We start from the raw sequence: 20289 nt of genomic DNA on the forward strand, positions 1-20289 counted from the left end.
ATTTAAGATAGGAAACAGGACAATATGAAAGGATATAATTTATTATTACTCTATTAATAAACATATGTTGCTGGAGGATGTCAGATTATTTAAAGTGGCACAGTCATGTCACATTTTTCTCCAATAACATTTTTATTGAGTTTTAAAGGATTTACCCTAGGATAAGCAAGAACTCATATTAGATAACACTAGATTGCTACATGATGCTTCTCCAGCCTACCTATCCTCTCTAATACACAAGTATGTCCCGTCGATGCCCCTGCGCTCTGGCAAAGACCTACGTCTCTCCTCTGTCCGTACTCCCACATCTGATGCTCCCCTCCAAGACTTCTCCAAAGCTGCACCTTTTCTGTGGAACTCCCTTCTCTTCTCCATTAGACTTTTACCCAGTCTCTACTCTTTCAAAAAATCTTTGAAAACAAACTTCTTCAGGAGGGCATATCATTTAAACTGTTAGCGGGTTTTCACCCCCCCCCCCCCACCCCCCCGTGAATACTTTTCTAGCAACCTATTTCATTACCCCTACTTATACCCTTTGTGTCACTTTACCCCACTCCCTCAAGCATGTAAGCTCATTGAGCAGGGCCCTCAACCCCTCTGTTCCTGTGCATCCATTTGTCTGGTTACAATTACGTGTCTGTTAGTCCACTCATTGTACAGTGCTACTGAATTTGCTGACGCTATATATATAATAAAATAATAATAATAAAATAATTTTTTTTGTTGCAATTGAAACTTAGCTATGCACTGTGCCATTTTTGTATTTTTTTGTATTAAGGCTGTTTTTTATTTTTTCACCCTGTATACAAGGTTGTACTGGCACAGCTGTAATACTAGATTTAACCACCACGGTGAGCATATACCACCTTATGGAAGAAATTCTGCAGGTGCACATACTTAAACAGCATTTTCAAAAGTTTAAACCTGAATGTGCATGAGTACATCCATATTGCAGAAGTGTGCTCCACTTAAAAACTCAGTAAATGAGTTCACTGGCATTTACTGAAGGGATGGGTTCAGGAAATATTGCTTTCAGAGAATCGATTGTGCCTCTTAAAAAAAAAAAAAAAAAAAAAAGATGTAACCTTTACATAGGATAGTGCGGTATCAATAAATTCAGTTAATGGAATGTTTGAATATATAACTCGGTAGGGAATGTGGGACATCACACTGGATAATATTATGTAAGCGTGTACGAAATTAGATATATTACATAATTTAATTGTGTGCAATACAATTTCAAACATGTTGCTTGGTGATGCTGATTCAGAAGGGTTTAAAATAACTCGCCAATCAAGTCATAAAAATAACGTATAAGAAATGAGCTTGATGGTAGAATGAGTCGTGTTAAGAGTTCCCATCCTGCAGATTTTATGATGAGAGTTTGCATTGTAATGGGAACAGACCTTGTCAAACAAGTATTGAGAAACAAAGGTGATATAATACAATACGTACATTTTACTTTGGTTTTTGTTTTACAATGGTTTTCTCATCAAGGTACAAGTAACAAATAAATTTGTTTAATTTGCTGCAATTAATCTGAATTTGGACAGGTCAGGTGAATTCTGAGCTGGAATGTAGCCGAATCACGAACCCGGGAAAACCTGCAACGGCTAAGCATGTTCGTTTTGATTCGTGTTTCTGAATTCTATCCATTGTGCCCCCCCCCCCCAAAAAAAAAGATGATTGATTGCTGGGAAACAGCGAGTAAATGTTGATTTTATACACAGTTAAAATGATAAGTGACCAATAGAAGAAAAAAGGAAGAACGGTAAAAAAATGTATATATTTAGATATTTCTGTATTGAATAAATATATAATATTTAAATATAGACTTTTTTTCTGCTCCTTCCTTTTTCCCCTCTATTGGTTACCTTTTCTTGCTAAATTATTTTGTCTCCCTTTTTGTTTGTCTGGTTCGTTTTCTTGAATCTTCGAATTCGAGCGAGCCAAACCACCATACGGCCGAAGTCCGGCCACCCTAAAAAAATCTTACATTTTTGGCAGTGAAGGCTAAGTAACCGAAAATCTGAATCTCTTCTGCTGGGAAAAATTGGATTATATCCGCACATTTCAAGAATATGTTGTTGGTTTCTGTGTGTTTTGATAGTTATAGGGTTAACTAATTCCTGCTAGACAAATGCCCCTGTTTAACTGAAAAGGGTTAAATACAGAACTGTAGATTTTAGAGCGTGCCATGTTGCCTCCCAACTCTCCGAATCAATGCATGAAAGCAATTTTTTCATGTCCTGAACTACGTCCAATCATTTGTGATAGAGAATGATGCAGACTTATAATATAATGGGATGCACTGTATCTTGTTGCGTCTCCTGCAAATTATTTTTCCCTTCTTCAGATTCCACCCCCCCCCCCCCTGTTCAGGAGCACAGGTGCTGCTGAATGTTTCAGCCTAATGATGTGCGCCGAGTTTGGAAAGGGGTCTTGCTTAACAAGCATTTTTTTATCTTTACATTCCTACGAAAAAGTGTTTGAGGGCTTCAAATGTTTAATGTAAAATGATCTCCTTGAGCCCAGAGCAGACTTGCTGTGCACAGAGAAGCTCAGGGACTTATTCGCTGAACATTCGCTCAACTGTGGCAAATTAGCGAACGAATTGGAATATTTATGTCAGATACGTCATCTTGGAAACATTCTCGCTATTGTGGGCTAGATTTTGCAGCTTGGTAATTGATTCATCAAAATTCACTGTAAACAATAAATCATAGTAAAGAAAGCCCTCTGGATTCAATTTAGACAGGCTTATACAACCAAACTCTAGTCTGCCTTCTGTTCTGTATTTTGGAAGTTTTGCAGTTCTACATAGTATAAGTGTTCCTGACATTATCTTGAATATACACGTCAAAATTACTTCTAAAAATAATTTGTGCAGTTTTTATTCTGGACAATCACACAGCTGGTGGATTTTAATAACACTCAACAGTACTAAGTATTGTTGACAATTATTTTAACCCAGGGGTCGGCAGGCCCCTCTGAATCGCAAGCAAGGTTGCCAGACACAAATAGACCAGAAGAGCAGATCAGAGGTTCTCTCTGGCCAGCCCAGCATGTCCAAGTTCCCAAAGTGCAAGGAAGCCTATGGTCTGCACCTCAAATGCCTCTCGCAATCTGGCACTTCTCTGTGATTCAGAACATGTTACTGTGGCTATGCTCTGTCTCACTGGAAAATCACTAGAAGAAACAAACTGTCCTGCACCCTTGGAAGATGCAGACTGCAAGATCCATACAGCTCTGCAAAGGTAGGCAAGAGCGAGGGGCATACAAAAATCTTTCCAATAGCTTTTATTTAAAATTAAGCAAAATATTAATTAATATGTATATAAAGAGCCCCACAATTCCCCTGCAACTGCCTCTCCCACGTACACTACCCACACAACATTGCAGATATTCACATATACACAACTTTGCAAACAGCTGTTCCACACAATACTACAGACAGTCATATCACACACACAGTACTACATCCAACTACATACTAAAAATATAAAAACACAGACTGCTAACACACTCATAACATAACAGGCAACCAACATAAACACAAACAGTGCTACAAACATTTCACAAACACACAACACCAAAGACATCCTGTTCATAAATAGTACAATCAACCAACATACACATACTTAAAGGGACACTCCATGGACCACAACAACTTAATTTAAACTAAGTTGTTATGGTGCCAGGAGGCCACCGGAGGCACTCTTACCTCAAGGGGTTAAACCGTTCTTGAATGGTTTAACCCCAAAGTTGCCTCCAGCACCTCCTCTCCTCTCCTCCCCAGGAATTGTCAGATTCAGGAAGCGTGGACAGGGGCACCAATGATTAACTAAGAGCGGTTAGCTGATGCTCTCAGCCAATCAGTGACTCCCCATTCACTAAGCTGGCTTCGAAACAAACGTACCTTTTCCAAACCAGTTTCGTGAATGGGGAGTCATTGACTGGCTGAGAGTGTCTGCCTAGTGTTATTCTGTGCTTCCTGAATCTGAAAATTCAGAAGCCGCATGCCACCAGGGTAAATATGGACATCACTGCTGAAGGCAACTTTGGTATTACACTATTTAAAGGGAAACTCCAGTGCCAGAAAAACGATCCGTTTTTCTGGCACTGGAGGGTCCCTCTCCCTCCCACCCACCAATCCCCGGTTACTGAAGGGGTGAAAACCCCTTCAGTCACTTACCAGGGGCAGCGACAGGTCCCACGTCGCTGCTTCCTCCTCCCCCGCCGCTCCTCCTTCTGGTTACGTCGGCCGGTGGGCGAGACTGATCTCGCCCGCCGGCCGAGGAGACCTAATGCGCATGCGCGGCAATGCCGCGCATGCGCATTAGCGCACCCCATAGGAAAGCATTGAAAATGAATTTCAATGCTTCCCTATGGGGAATAGAGCGACGCTGGAGGTCCTCACACAGCGTGAGGACGTCCAGCGACGCTCTAGCACAGAAAACCTGTGCTATGAAGCAGGAAGTGTCCTCTAGTGGCTGTCTAATAGACAGCCACTAGGGGAGGACTTAACCCTGCAAGGTAAATATTGCAGTTTTAAAAAAACTGCAATAATTACACTTGCAGGGTTAAGGGTAGTGGGAGTTGGCACCCAGACCACTCCAATGAGCTGAAGTGGTCTGGGTGCCTGGAGTGTCCCTTTAAGAATGGTTTAACCATTTGAGGTTAGAGTGTCTCCATAGGATTCTTGGTACCATAACAACTTAATTTAGATGAAGTTGATTTGGTGCCTGGAGTTTCCCTTTAACATCACAGACATCACACACAATTTCATAGCACACATACATAACAATAGGCCCATAATCACAAACACCCAATACAACAAAGCCTACACAAACAAACCCAAGAACATCCCATTGCACGCAATGCCTCAAACCACTCCAGACACACAATACTATTGTATATACTTGCATAACACTACAGAAATCCCAACAGACATACATAACGTACACACATACAATACATACAGCTCACATACATACACAACACCATGCACAGCCCACACAATCACACACAAAACCTCAAAAAGCAGCCGTCAAACCAATACATTACACACGCAGAATTCACTAAATTACATAAATGTTGCCCTAACAAAAAGGGCTGGCACCCTCAAGGACTTCAGAGCTTTACTTCAGCATAATGCTTCCGAAATGTTGCCTACCGATGCACTAATATATACCTCCAGAATGTTCTGGATCTAGCAAAACAGTTCAGATTTTGAGGTCCTTTCCTACCATCCTGGGTTGGTTCCCTGGTGTCACACATGTAGGGACAACAGGCAACTGTCCCCAGCAAGCATCATAAGAAATTATTGCGCTGTTCTGAATGGTGTCAGGGTGCACGGACCATGCATAGATCTCATTTTTAAGTGGTGCACTATGCACAGTCTGCCTTTAGTGGGGCCAACCAGGAAGGTGTCAGTTAGTCTGTTGTGCATTTACTGACTTGTCCTTTCTCTGGGTGATTACACTCCTTTACATTGCGACTTTGAACATTGCCAGTAACGCAAGCAGCATCGTTGGCATGTCCTCAGAGTTTTACCCTGGTAGGAAACATCAATGAAGTATTTACTCGCGTTAAATACAAAGCAGAACTAAATAATAACACATAATGCTCTACATAAACCAGGAAATGATCACCAGAATTTTGAGGATTCTAAACTTTTATTATTCTACATTAAAATTGCTAGATTGCATTTAGCATTTAATATTCTTAAAAGAACATTCCAGGCCCTTAACAACTTCATCTTGATTAATTTATTATGGGTTCAGTAGGTCCTGAGTGTTGTCTTATGGGCTTTTTGATATCCATAGTTGACTTCACAGTGTCCATCTGCTCAGCCCTTTTGCCTGCTCCTCAGGTACCAATGGGGAAGTGTTTCTCTTGGTGCTGGTGATAGGCTGATAGTATCACCTGATGCTCTCGGCCTATGTCTGGCTGGCCATTGCAAGGAATCCTTTGACAAGGTATGCATATTTCGCAATGGGCAGCCATTGAAAGGCTGAGAGCATCAGCTGATGTTCTCATCCTATTACTAGCGCCCAAGGGATACCTCCTCATTAGTGTGGGTATAGAGGGCAAAGGGGCCGACTAAATGGGTACCATGATGAAAACTTTATGGTAAAACCATTTGAAAATGTTTTAACTCCATAAGGAAAGGTGGTAATACCATGTCCAGGACCTACAGCCCCATAATGACTTTATTGAGATAAAGTTGTTATAAAACCTGGAGTGCTTCTTTAACATACAAAACATATATACAAGTGTCAAAGTAAGCCACATTAGTGTAGAAAGGAAGTGCAGGATCTTGCAGGTACCCCAGGCTCACATTGCGAAGTTATCTGTCTGCCTGTTTGTCTATACATCTATCACATTCGTCAATATATTAGAATATCTCACACATGCATGTCATGTATGTATGGGTGTCCTCAGTACCATTAACTCAAAAATATAACTTGGTTTTCAATTGATTTGTGTGCTATTTATTGCTGATGGAAACATGCATCAGAATTTCCCCACTAAGCTTAGAGAGAAAATGTAGTCAAGTCTGATGCACTTTTTGTGATAGTTCTGGCTTTGTGTTCATTTTTTGGTGGGGCACTTCTGCGCAGGTTTCCACAAACTCCAGCCCAGTGTTAAACTCACAGCTAAAGACTGACTTTTACAGAAGGAACAACTAGATGACATTAGAACCTTGAGCAGTGGTAGAACCTTGAGTTCGATAGAATTAGGTTTCCCATAACCCTCAGATTGAGATGTACCTATCTATTGACCTACATGTATGAGTAATTACATCAGGTTTTAAAAAGTCTACACCAGAGGTAGCCTTATCTTTGATAATTACATTTTCAAAGTGTTTCACTGAGTAACATAATTGATTCCTTTAAAAACAATCATACCATACAACACATGTCTTCCAGTAAATATGTGTATTAAATATAATGTAAACATATTTAGAGTAATGGATATAATTTCACAACAGATACAATTTCATTCTATCGATGTTTTATCCTCTCTGGATCTTTATATTCTTTATTAATTCAAAAATTGGCACCACCAAAAATACATATAGAATTTTCCTGCATTTGAGATGGCAACGATCAAGTTGACAGACTGGTAGAGTAACCTATTCCATAGGTTCACCCATTGTTCAATTAAATAAGGGTAATGAGATAATCTAGTATGATGCCTCTTACAAGGTATATGGGTGGTTTCTGTCTTTTGACTCAAACAGTAATTTTAAAGGGTCACTATATTTAAGAGTGGTTCCTTTGCTTCAAAGTTTTAAACCAGGTTGTGATGTCACTACAAATCCCTTTTAATTGAATAACTAAAAAAATAATCCAACCATGAGGCAACTAAGAAATACTTAGTAGGAAAAACATAGTATAACACTTTCCCTCTAATATCCCCATTAATTTACTCTTTGGAGCTATCAAACTGAAACAGTTCGTAAATTTTCAATCGCACCGCCCAGTCTGCACGTTCAATTAAAAAACTGCTGGGTGTGGTTGTTATAAAGATTCTCTTTGTAAATATTCAATTGCTGAATTCTTTGCAAAATGTGATTATAGAGAACACGGCTTGATATGAACAAGAAACATCAACTGATCATTCTTCAAATAATATTAGAATACATTTTGGTAGGATTCGACAACAATTGCCTGAATTTCTGGGGCTTTACTTTCCTAAAACAACAAATATAATGATTTTATTTACATTTTTTTTTCTTTCCTCATTATATCTTTCTGACCAAAGGATCAAGAATAAAGTTTAACTAATGACCGTGGTAATTTTCTGAAGCAGATGCAAATTACGAGTATAAGAAGGTCTTATGTCTGTTCAGAGTTCAGGTATTAACAGCTTCACATCTTTACTTCAGGTTATTAGGCAAATCAAAGACAGCGACCTGTGTTTAATCATTATCCTTTCAATGTATTCTCTAAAATCAGTGAGACTTTAGAAAACCTTAATCGTTTAGGGAATCACATTGCAGATGTTAGAATCATGGAATTGGACCAAATACATGCCATAGCTCCTGTCATTCAACCAATCTAGAGATTAGAATATACATCCACTCCCTATTGGTGCTCAAAGAGTTACCCAGAATTCTAATTTCCTCCCAGATCCGCGAGATCACCTTTCAAGTTATTACTTAATAAAATATCAAAAAAAAGCAGAGTTTAAGCATAAAACATACAAGGGAGGAAAGAAAAAAAAAGTAATCAAAAATTAAAATTAAAAGAAAGAAAAACATTCTAAAAATTAAGTATTTAGAGAAAAGCCCTTTTCCTGGATGAATCTAATTTTTTTTATTATCTTTACCCACCAAAGCATTTACTTTGGTTTGTCGCCCGATCCACAAACACTTTCGAGGAGATGACATTACCGAAAGGCAGGAACATCTGCATCAGCTCGGCATCCCCAAATTCCTGGGGCAGATGGTAGATAAACAGGTTGCAGCCTTCAGGTCCTACAAGGAAAAAAGAAGTACATGCTATATAGCGAAGACGAACAGCTAATAAATAAACCTAAATCATGTAATAAAAGTGTAAATATAGGCTAAACTGGTAAAAGAGTGATGTTCATGATACCATCTTTAGAATCTTCCTGTTTTCTGTTAGGTTTAGCATGAACCCGTGGTTTTGCTTTGGGGATGACCTATTGGTGGACTAGTATGGCAAATTTTCACAAAGGGTTATGAAACAAACAAAAAACAGTGATAATGCCTTGAAAACACAGTGATCAATAAGGATGTGGAAGAACAATAAGGATGTGGAATTATTTGCTTGAAGAAGTGGTTTTATCAGAGTCTGTAGATATGTTTAAACAGCAACTAGCTGCATACTTGCAAAAACAAGATATATTAAATGATATAATTTTTTAACTGTAGGGTAATAGCTTCTTGATCCAAGGATACATCTGACTGTCATTCTAGGGTCAAGAGGGATTTTTTGTCGTAGTTTGTTGCAAAATTGGAAGTGCTTGAAACTGTTTGTTTTTTTTTTTCCTTTTTTTTGGACCAACAGCAAAAACAAATGTGAGGAAGGCTGAACTTGATGGACACATCTTCAGCCTATGTAATTATCAGTTGTGAAACCTAGAACCTACAATGATAAACGGTACATTTCACAGTTATGAAGGTGATACATATTTGTCTAATGTGGGCCACCTGGAGCCACATAATTGTTCTTTGTGGGACACCTTAAGCCTCATTACTACTATAGCTCATTGTAGTGGTTATGTTCATATAAGTTCAAGAAATCCATCCGTATGAGACCCATATATGCTTTAGGAATAACCACCTCTATCATTATTGTATGTGGCATTATGTAGCACTTCTTTAGTTATGATTAAGAACAAAATATTCTGGTGTATTTTGCTAGTTTATTAACATACAGAATGGGTGCAGCATATTCACCATTTTCAATGGAACACTGGAGTTGCAGCTCATTTTTTCTGCACTTCACCAATTTTGTTTTTGGGACTCATGAATTCTTTATTCTGTCTGTCGGTACTTAAACATAAGATAGAATTCCTATGCTTTGGTGTGAGAACAGTTTACTAATCACTGCAGTTCCTTTTGGATTACAGACATGATTAGTTAATTGATTTTACACTGGGAACATATAAATTCCACATAAAGCAAATGAAGAATTCACAAGTGTCCCAAAATAATAAAAAGTGGCAACTGTATCGACTGGCATCTAATGGGTTAAATAGCACTGGATCTGTAAATTAACAAGTGTGACATTGTTAATTACTTATTCCGATGTACACAAAATAGATTCGAAAATACTACTTTGCATAGAAGGGCAGGTTTTTTATTTTTTTATTTTGTCAGGTCTCAGATTGCTTTTGGCAGAATGAAAAGGGGGGGACACAAGGGAAGTCCCCCCACTCACCCCTTGTATTCACTGCATATAATTCATTCACCTCACCGATAGACACAAGGAAGATAGATCAGTAAACTGACAGATGCCCATTTAAAGCACATTAAAATTCCTCTGTCTCAGCGTGATTACATTTAGGGGCCCAGAGCACTTTCTTGTATTAATAGAAAATGAAGTTCTAATGAATATTTGCTAAGCACAATTTTCCCTACTAATTTGCTAAGAGGGCTTTTGTGAAGGAACAGCTGATCTCCGCATTTCGCACAACCACATAAGTTCAGAGGTGACCAAAAATAGCAATCTAAAGCCGAGGGTGTACGGGCAAAGATAAAAGATAATTAACCAAAAAACGTTAACCATACACTTACCCCCTTCTGAGATGTACGAGTTAGTAATGCCTTCTGGGCGACAACTGAATGTATACCTCAACTGTGACAGACGTATGAATGAGCAAAATTAACTTCTAATGGTTTAGTACTAGACAGCTAAAAACCAAAGTGCCCAATTTTAAGTCACAATAGCCGAGTTTGTAAATATTCTCAAACAGATCTACTTTTTCTAACTCAGTTTTTATATGGGCAGGCTTGCTGGAGAGCTCTCTAGGGAGCCAGAGCAAGGCAGCAGACATGGCCACATGTGGTCAACTGCACAGTAGCTGATGTATGTTTAACAGTGGATGACGATACAAGCTCAAATCCAGTTAAGACAAGGTTGCTTACGAACCAAAGCAGGGTGTAGGAGAGCTTGTTGCCTAGGTCCAGAAAAGCTTATTAATAGTCACTCAGCAATTACTCTGGGGATATCAACCATCCTAAAAATGCTTTTTGTTTGAGATAACAAAAATACTTATCTTGCATGAATCTTAGTATTTAGGCTCAGTCAGTCTGCCAATGCCCACACGACTTCAGCTAGGCTAATTTTTTTCCATCTGTCACTTAAGAGGAAACTCCACTTACCAATTACAAAAATATTAAAAAATATCACTGTTTAGTAAATATACCCCACTGAAAATATACGGACATTTAATTCTGCATGTTTTTCATTGGAGGTATAGCTAAAACGGTTTGCAAAACCTTTCTCTAGCTGTCCAACCAGACTTCCCAATGCAGCTCAATGATAAGTCTTTGCAAGGCAGGTGCTCTGGGTAATTGCTGCCTCTTTAGTTTAGCTACACTGAGCTAACCAAAACAGGAAGTAACAGGATCAGCTGTTTGAATGATTGCCACGGGAGTGTAAACAAGGTTCATTTATAAAAAGTGACAATTTTTATTTTCAAAAAAATGAAAAAAGAGGATACACCCTTCAAACATAAAACACTTCAGCAGGCTAGAGCGCTTTAGGTCAGTGGAGTGCTCTTTCGTGCTTTTGGTGATCCCTAGAGTACCAGGGGTCACTAGTTCATATGTGTAAAACACAGCTGCATTAAGTAGCAATAGTGGCCATAGCAGACTTCAGTACGAAACTGTCCCAATCAGTCTATTCCTCAAAATATTACTGCTGAAGGCAGTAGACTTCCAGAACCTCTTGGAATGTAGCAGGATCCATAAGTTCTTTCTCACTATGGGTCATTGACCTGGACTTGAGTTAGATAATGATCAGACCATGACGTTTTTGTACCACTCTGCACTGATACCACTGAACAAATTGGAACATGTAATACAATAAGACTCCTAGAGATCTTGATGTTTACACCATGTAAGGCACAACTGCTCGATATATCGTATATCCAAAAAAAATATATATAAAATGTATTAAAAAATATAAGAGATGAATGGAATCAATAATGAAATTTCTGGGATAATGTGTTTCATTTAAAAATGAGCTTTCTAATACTGAGGAATGCATATTCTCTATCCGATTGCCTTAATCAATTTTTCTATTTTGGGTTCAAACACGGAATAAGAAGGTGCAGTAGAAACAGTGGCTGCCCACTGCCCGATTAAGATTCAACAATGTTGGAAGGAATGGGCCTGTTTAAATTATATAAAGCAGGAAAAATGTTCTCTGAAAATTGCCTTGTAACTTATGTGGTGATTACTTTCCAAAGCTTGAGATGGATACCATGAACTCCAATGGATGCTTTGAGAGAACCAAAGCTATTAGTAAAGAACTCTCAGAGGTGTTAGTTATTCACTACAAAACAGGACGATTGGTTGACAACTAGGGAAATACATCCTGGGATCCCCCCAAAAAAATGAAAGTACTTATGCCAATTTGGGGCTTGTTGAACAGACAATTGACTGGTAGTCAGAATGAACTCTAGAGAGCTGTGTGCTCAATTGAATGGCATTTTCCAATTAAGGTTTAGCCAGCCATTACTTTGGAATCAGGAATTAGGAACATCAAGCCCTTGTTCTCGTTTGGCTGCCAGATAGTCTGTCTGTGGGCATGAAAACAGCTAAGAGGCATTTAGGCAGTTTTAGTGCAGACTATTGCAGGAAAGGTATCATATGTGGTGGCTTTTATTTTTGTCACCAATGACATGATCACCTCAGACCCATTTTTGGGATCAGTTCAGACAGAAGATTTAGGCCAAGAAAATCCAACTTCTGGCACATTGACAAAGGCACAACTGGGGACTGTTTTTTTTTGTAGTAATCAGCTAACCTCTTAGCTGGCAAATATGATTTCAATCTCACAAAAGCTGAAGTGCCAGTCATTGTCTATCAATATCTTAGGTTTGGACACTGTGTTTATGACAAGTCATGGTAAATATAAAATTGAATGAGGTCCACTAACGTGTAGCTTGCTCTACAATGTTTGTACAGCCAGTTGATGGCAGTTGCGATGTAGTCCTAATTACCAGATGAGTCTTTCGGAAGCTGGATGACTCTGTAATGATCTATTCTTGTATAGTGCCTGTTTGAATATCTGTGTGTCGTAAAAATAGCGTGAGAGTAGGCCATTTATTTGGCCATTCATGCGTAATACAACTTAATATGTAAATGTTAGTTCTAAGTCACCATGTGCTTCAGTGCATTTTGTAAACATTTAATAGAAAATTTGTTGTTTGTGCCTAGGGCAGCACAAAACCAGGATACACCACTGGCTGTGGGGTCAATGTGTGAGCTACGATGATCAATGTGCTGTTTTGGGTCCAGCTTGTGTATTACTAAGATTAATATAATGTAGTGGTTTTGTGGTTTCAGTGTGTGCATTATTGTGATTAACTGTTGTGTGGTCAGTGTGTGTGTATCTGTGTGATTAATAATCTGTTGTGTGGTAAGTGAATATTTTACCATGATGAATACATTACTGTGTAATGAGTATGTGCATTTTTGTGTGGTCAGTAATTTTGCGTCATGATTTTATATTTGTAAGTCATTATGTGTGATCTGCAATACAGCATTGCTGGGAAAACAAACGAATAAAAACTCCCATACTTTTTCCAACTCCAAATTAAAAGTCTTTCTCATACACACATTTTTTTTTCACAATTTTGTGTGTTTTTGCAAGACCTTCCTCACAAATGCATGCTCTACTTATGTCAAAAAATTTGAGAAAAAAAATCTCTCCTGTGATGTCAAGTAATGGGTTTGCATTCGTTCGGCTTGCTTTCTAGGACAGATCCTCGAAGGTCCTTTCTGCTATTTATATCTCAGTGAAGAGGACGATGGTGACAGAAAGATTGTTTCGAGAGATAATTTCTCTCTAGATTGTCCCGTGTTCAGTGTGTATATATGAGTCTGGGATTCTAGGAGCAAAATTGTACCTTGTATTTCAGGTTGCATTACAACTGGACATGTCACATAAATGTTGCCTCTTCCCAGGTTCTGGCATAGTAGTGTCTGTGAATGGGTAGGAGTATAGTGAGCTGGTTTCTTTAGACCAGAAGTTCTAGAAGAATTATTGATTCAACTGCTCTGGTCTAGATTCTAGAAAATGTCCTTAAGGTCTTTGTAGCTGATGTCAGCCTTCCTGAGTGTGTTCATACCCATTATAGAGAGGCAGCTTTCCTGTCACCATAGCCTTCCAGCTGAAGTGGTAGAGGTTAACACAGTAAAGGAGTTTAAGCATGTGTGGGATAGGCATAAGGCTATCCTAACTATAAGGTAAGGCCAGGGACTAATTAAATTATTGAAAAAAATTGGGCAGACTAGATGGGCCGAATGGTTCTTATCTGCCGTCACATTCTATGTTTCTATGGTTCAGCACTTTTCTCTTGCTAAGAGCTTTTCACAGTTAAGGTTTTTGTAGAAGTGTTACTTTAAAAGTAACTGATGGAAAAGAGATAGGTCATTAGTCTCACTGTACACAATTCCACTGAATGGGCTTCTTTGACTACACATTAGTGATGTACCGAACTGCGGCGTCATAATTGAGTAAACTTTGACCCTGTGCCTCACGGTCAGCAGATACATTCCAGCAAATTAGCAGCAGACCCTCCCTTCCAGACCCTCCCACCTCCTGTACAGCATCCATTCTGAAGCTGCATTCTTAGACAGAGGAGGGAAAGTGTAGCTGCTGCTCATTAGATAGGGAAATTGATAGCTAGGCTAGGGTATTCAGTGTCAACTACAGTCCTGAAGGACTCATCTGATCTCTGCTGTAAGGACAGCACCCTAAAAAGCCCTTTTTAGGGCTAGAACATCAGTCTGCTTTTTTTTTTCTGTGTAATGTAATTGCAGTTGCTTGCCTGCCAGCTTCTATGTCAGGCTCACAGTGGATACTGTGCCCACTTGCCCAGTGCCACCACTCATATCTGGTGTCACAATAGCTTAAGCTTGCATTTAAAAACAAACATGTTTTTTTCACTGTAATAGATTGAATAGCAGTTAGTTGTCTGCAAGCGTCTGGGTGTCAGGCCTTCAGCGTGTACTCTGCCAACCTCTGCCAGTGTACTTTGCCACTCATATCTGGTGTCTCTATAGCGTGCCTTTAAAAAGAAAAAACGTTTTTCACTGTGAGCTAATAGCAGTCAGTGTCCTTAACCCCTTAAGGACCAAACTTCTGGAATAAAAGGGAATCATGACATGTCACACATGTCATGTGTCCTTAAGGGGTTAAAGCGGGTGTCAGGCCTTCAGCGTGTACTCTGCTAACCTCTGCAAGTGCACTTTGCCACTCATATTTGGTGTCACTATAGCGTGCCTTTAAAAAGAAAAAAAGTTTTTCACTGTAAGCTAATAGCAGTCAGTGTCCTTAAAGCGGGTGTCAGGCCTTCAGCGTGTACTCTGCTAACCTCTGCAAGTGCACTTTGCCACTCATATCTGGTGTCACTATAGCGTGCCTTTAAAAAGAAAAAAAGTTTTTCACTGTAAGCTAATAGCAGTCAGTGTCCTTAAAGCGGGTGTCAGGCCTTCAGCGTGTACTCTGCTAACCTCTGCAAGTGCACTTTGCCACTCATATCTGGTGTCACTATAGCGTGCCTTTAAAAAGAAAAAAAGTTTTTCACTGTAAGCTAATAGCAGTCAGTGTCCTTAAAGCGGGTGTCAGGCCTTCAGCGTGTACTCTGCTAACCTCTGCAAGTGCACTTTGCCACTCATATCTGGTGTCACTATAGCGTGCCTTTAAAAAGAAAAAACGTTTTTCACTGTGAGCTAATAGCAGTCAGTGTCCTTAACCCCTTAAGGACCAAACTTCTGGAATAAAAGGGAATCATGACATGTCACACATGTCATGTGTCCTTAAGGGGTTAAAGCGGGTGTCAGGCCTTCAGCGTGTACTCTGCTAACCTCTGCAAGTGCACTTTGCCACTCATATTTGGTGTCACTATAGCGTGCCTTTAAAAAGAAAAAAAGTTTTTCACTGTAAGCTAATAGCAGTCAGTGTCCTTAAAGCGGGTGTCAGGCCTTCAGCGTGTACTCTGCTAACCTCTGCAAGTGCACTTTGCCACTCATATCTGGTGTCACTATAGCGTGCCTTTAAAAAGAAAAAAAGTTTTTCACTGTAAGCTAATAGCAGTCAGTGTCCTTAAAGCGGGTGTCAGGCCTTCAGCGTGTACTCTGCTAACCTCTGCAAGTGCACTTTGCCACTCATATCTGGTGTCACTATAGCGTGCCTTTAAAAAGAAAAAAAGTTTTTCACTGTAAGCTAATAGCAGTCAGTGTCCTTAAAGCGGGTGTCAGGCCTTCAGCGTGTACTCTGCTAACCTCTGCAAGTGCACTTTGCCACTCATATCTGGTGTCACTATAGCGTGCCTTTAAAAAGAAAAAAAGTTTTTCACTGTAAGCTAATAGCAGTCAGTGTCCTTAAAGCGGGTGTCAGGCCTTCAGCGTGTACTCTGCTAACCTCTGCAAGTGCACTTTGCCACTCATATCTGGTGTCACTATAGCGTGCCTTTAAAAAGAAAAAAAGTTTTTCACTGTAAGCTAATAGCAGTCAGTGTCCTTAAAGCGGGTGTCAGGCCTTCAGCGTGTACTCTGCTAACCTCTGCAAGTGCACTTTGCCACTCATATCTGGTGTCACTATAGCGTGCCTTTAAAAAGAAAAAAAGTTTTTCACTGTAAGCTAATAGCAGTCAGTATCATTAAAGCGGGTGTCAGGCCTTCAGCGTGTACTCTGCCAACCTCTGCCAGTGTACTTTGCCACTCATATCTGGTGTCACAATAGCGTGTGTTTAAAAATAAAATACATTTTTCACTGTAAGCTAATAGCAGTTAGTTGACTGCAAGCGTTTGGGTGTCAGGCCTTCAGCGTGTACTCTGCCAACCTCTGCCAGTGTACTTTGCCACTCATATCTGGTGTCTCTATAGCGTGCCTTTAAAAAGAAAAAAAAAGTTTTTCACTGTAAGCTAATAGCAGTTAGTTGTCTGCAAGCGTCTGGGTGTCAGGCCTTCAGCGTGTACTCTGCCAACCTTTGCCAGTGTACTTTGCTACTCATATCTGGTGTCTCTATAGCGTGCCTTTAAAACGAAAAAAAGTTTTTCACTGTAAGCTAATAGCAGTTAGTTGTCTGCAAGCGTCTGGGTGTCAGGCCTTCAGCGTGTACTCTGCCAACCTTTGCCAGTGTACTTTGCTACTCATATCTGGTGTCTCTATAGCGTGCCTTTAAAACGAAAAAAAGTTTTTCACTGTAAGCTAATAGCAGTTAGTTGTCTGCAAGCGTCTGGGTGTCAGGCCTTTAGTGTGTACTCTGCCAACCTCTGCAAGTGCACATTGCCACTCATATCTGGTGTCACAATAGCGTTGATTTAAAAACAAAAACATTTTTTTCACTGTTATAGATTGAATAGCAGTTAGTTGTCTTCAAGCGGGTGTGTCAGGCCTACAGCGTGTACTCTGCCAACCTCTGCCACTGCACAGTGCCACTCATATCTAGTCGCACAGTAGCTTGCACGCATAGTACCACTAATCCAAAAAAAAATGACAGGCAGAAGCAGGCCAGCCCGCAGGGGCCATCGTGGTCGTGGTGCTGTGATTCCCTTTTGCCCTAGAATAATGCCCAGTTTTCAGAGGCCACGTACCCTGAACTTGAAAGTTCTAAGGACATAGTTGACTGGCTAACACAGGGCACTCAATCTTCTACAGCTTCCGCTCGGAACCTTGACGCACCATCCTCCTACAGCTTAGCTTTGGTCACCTCTCAAGATACCACTCACCCGCCTGCCGCCACCACCAACACTAGCACCACAGCTGCTTCACTTGGTATGTCAGTGGAGTTATTTACACATCCGTTTGAAGAAATGAGTGATGCGCAACCATTATTGCCAGAGGATGTAGGTAACAGGGATATATCTCAGGCAGGCAGCATTATACACATGGACGTACGGTGTGATGATGATGATGATGATGTGGTACCCGCTGCTGCTTCCTTTGCTGAGCTGTCAGATACAAGTGAATCGGTTGATGATGACGATGCGTCCATGGATGTCACGTGGGTGCCCGCTCGGCAAGAAGAAGAACAGGGCGAAAGTTCAGATGGGGAGACAGAGAGGAGGAGGAGGAGACGAGTTGGAAGGAGGGGGAGGTCGTCGCAAGGAGCTAGTGGCACAGTCAGACAGCATGCATCAGCACCCGGGGTCAGCCCGACAGCATGCCAATCAACGCATACTGTGTCCACCACCAGAATGCCGTCATTGCAGAGCTCAGCAGTGTGGCATTTTTTTTGTGTTCATGCCTCTGACAACAGCGATGCCATTTGCAACCTGTGCCAAAAGAAACTGAGTCGTGGGAAGTCCAACACCCACCTAGGTACAACTGCTTTGCGTAGGCACATGATCGCACATCACAAACGCCTATGGGATCAACACATGAGTACAAGCAGCACACAAACTCAAAGCCGCCATCCTCCTCCTGGTCCAGCATCTTCAGCCACGTCAACCACTGCTGTCCTCCTTGCCCCCTCTCAACCATTCGCCACTCCGTCTCTCGCCTTGAGCAGTTCCCGCTCATCTGCCCACAGTCAGGTGTCTGTCAAGGACATGTTTGAGCGTAAGAAGCCAATGTCAGAAAGTCACCCCCTTGCCCAGCGTCTGACAGCTGGCTTGTCTGAACTATTAGCCCGCCAGCTTTTACCATACAAGCTGGTGGAGTCTGAGGCATTCAAATTTTTTTTAGCTATTTGGATACCGCAGTGGAAGGTACCCGGCCGAAATTTATTTTCACAAAAGGCAATCCCTAACCTGTACTCGATTGTGCAAAAGGAAGTAATGGCATGTCTGGCACACAGTGTTGGGGCAAGGGTCCATCTGACCACTGATACCTGGTCTGCAAAGCATGGTCAGGGCAGGTATATCACCTACACTGCGCATTGGGTAAAACTGCTGACGGCTGCCAAGCATGGAATGCGTGGCTCTGCAGAGGAGTTGATGACACCGCCACAACTTGCAGGCAGGCCTGCTGCCGCCTCCTCTACTCCTCCTACTCCATCCTCTTCCATAACCTCCTTGGCTGAGTCCTCTCCTGCTGCTGCGTTTTGCTCCACATCAACGGCACACCCCCAGCTCCCCAGGTACTATTCCACATCCTGGATACGGCAGTGTCACGCCGTCTTGGGTTTGGCTTGCTTGAAAGCAGAGAGTCACACCGGACAAGCACTCCTGTCCACCCTGAACGCACAAGTGGAAAAGTGGCTGACTCCGCAGCAACTGGATATCGGCAAAGTGGTTTATGACAACGGAACACATTTATTGGCGGCATTGAAGTTGGGCAAGTTGACACATGTATAATATTGGCAGGTGCAAGGAAATTCCCTCTAAATAGATGGGTATAGGCAGAGAGTATGGAGACCAGAGTGATAAAGTGTCAATAAGGTGATATAAAGTTAAATGTATCACAGACACACAGCCACCCTTTCTCTTAGCTAGTTTCCAGAAATGCTGGATAGGTAGAAGGGCTATAAAGACTCAGAGAGGTCTAAGAAGAATCCTCTAAACTAGCCCTAATCTCCTTAAACACTTTCAAGGGTGTTCTAAGCTAAAGCTCAATCTAAACGTTTAGATGACTGCCTGATTTCCCATCACAGATGCTGGCTAAGAATAACAGTGTGCAAGACAAGACATTATTACACAAGACAATTATTACACAATTAGGTCTCTGAGGACAGGTGTCAATCCATATCTGCCAAGTGACCCTATGTAGGGGGGACAGTCCCTATTCTGCTCTGTGTCAGTGTGTATCAGGGGCTCTGAGGACAGGTGTCAATCCATATCTGCCAAGTGACCCTATGTAGGGGGAACAGTCTCTTTTCTGCTCTGTGTCAGTGGGTATCATGATCTCTGAGGACAGGTGTCAATCCATATCTGCCAAGTGACCCTATGTAGGGGGAACAGTCTCTATTCTGCTCTGTGTCAGTGTGTATCAGGGGCTCTGAGGACAGGTGTCAATCCATATCTGCCAAGTGACCCTATGTAGGGGGAACAATCTCTTTTCTGCTCTGTGTCAGTGGGTATCATGATCTCTGAGGACAGGTGTCAATCCATATCTGCCAAGTGACCCTATGTAGGGGGAACAGTCCCTATTCTGCTCTGTGTCAGTGTGTATCAGGGATCCTTAGGATAGGTGTCAATCCATATCTGCCAAGTGACCCTATGTAGGGGGAACAGTCCCTATTCTGTTCTGTGTCAGTGTGTATCAGGGTCTCTGAGGACAGGTGTCAATCCATATGTCAAGGTGTCAATATGTCATATGTCAGGTGTCAATCCACATCGATTGCTATTTAGGAATGTTAGGTGATTTATGCCCTTTATGGATTAAAACCAGACTCTGCATCAACTGTGTAATTTTCTATGGGAGTTTTGTCATGGATCCCCCTCCGGCATGCCACAGTCCAGGTGTTAATCCCCTTCAAACAACTTTTCCATCACTTTTGTGGCCAGTAAGAGTCCCTGTGGGTTTTAAAATTCGCCTGCCCATTGAAGTCAATGGCGGTTCGCCCGGTTCGCCGGTTTGCGAACGTTTCCGGAAGTTCGCGTCCGCCGTTCGCGAACCGAAAATGTTG

General features: G+C 41.1%; 1 protein-coding gene across 12 annotated transcripts in view; it reads right to left on the bottom strand.

Moving 5' to 3' along the window:
• Positions 1–20289, bottom strand: part of CELF4 (CUGBP Elav-like family member 4) — an 865251-nt gene that overhangs the window by 41036 nt on the left and 803926 nt on the right. For 6 of the 12 annotated variants that reach the window (XR_010090871.1, XM_063453833.1, XM_063453832.1 and 3 more), the window contains exon 11: positions 8345–8488. Coding sequence is in view for 11 of the 12 variants with exons in the window: in XM_063453833.1 (XP_063309903.1) it covers positions 8345–8488 (144 nt within the window). In the remaining variant the exon portion in view is untranslated. The remainder of the gene's footprint in view (positions 1–8344; positions 8489–20289) is intronic. The other 6 variants (XM_063453839.1, XM_063453836.1, XM_063453837.1 and 3 more) reach the window with 2 other exon arrangements.

Source organism: Pelobates fuscus, chromosome 5 (genome assembly GCF_036172605.1).
Source record: "Pelobates fuscus isolate aPelFus1 chromosome 5, aPelFus1.pri, whole genome shotgun sequence".
Classification (NCBI taxonomy): Eukaryota; Metazoa; Chordata; class Amphibia; order Anura; family Pelobatidae; genus Pelobates; species Pelobates fuscus.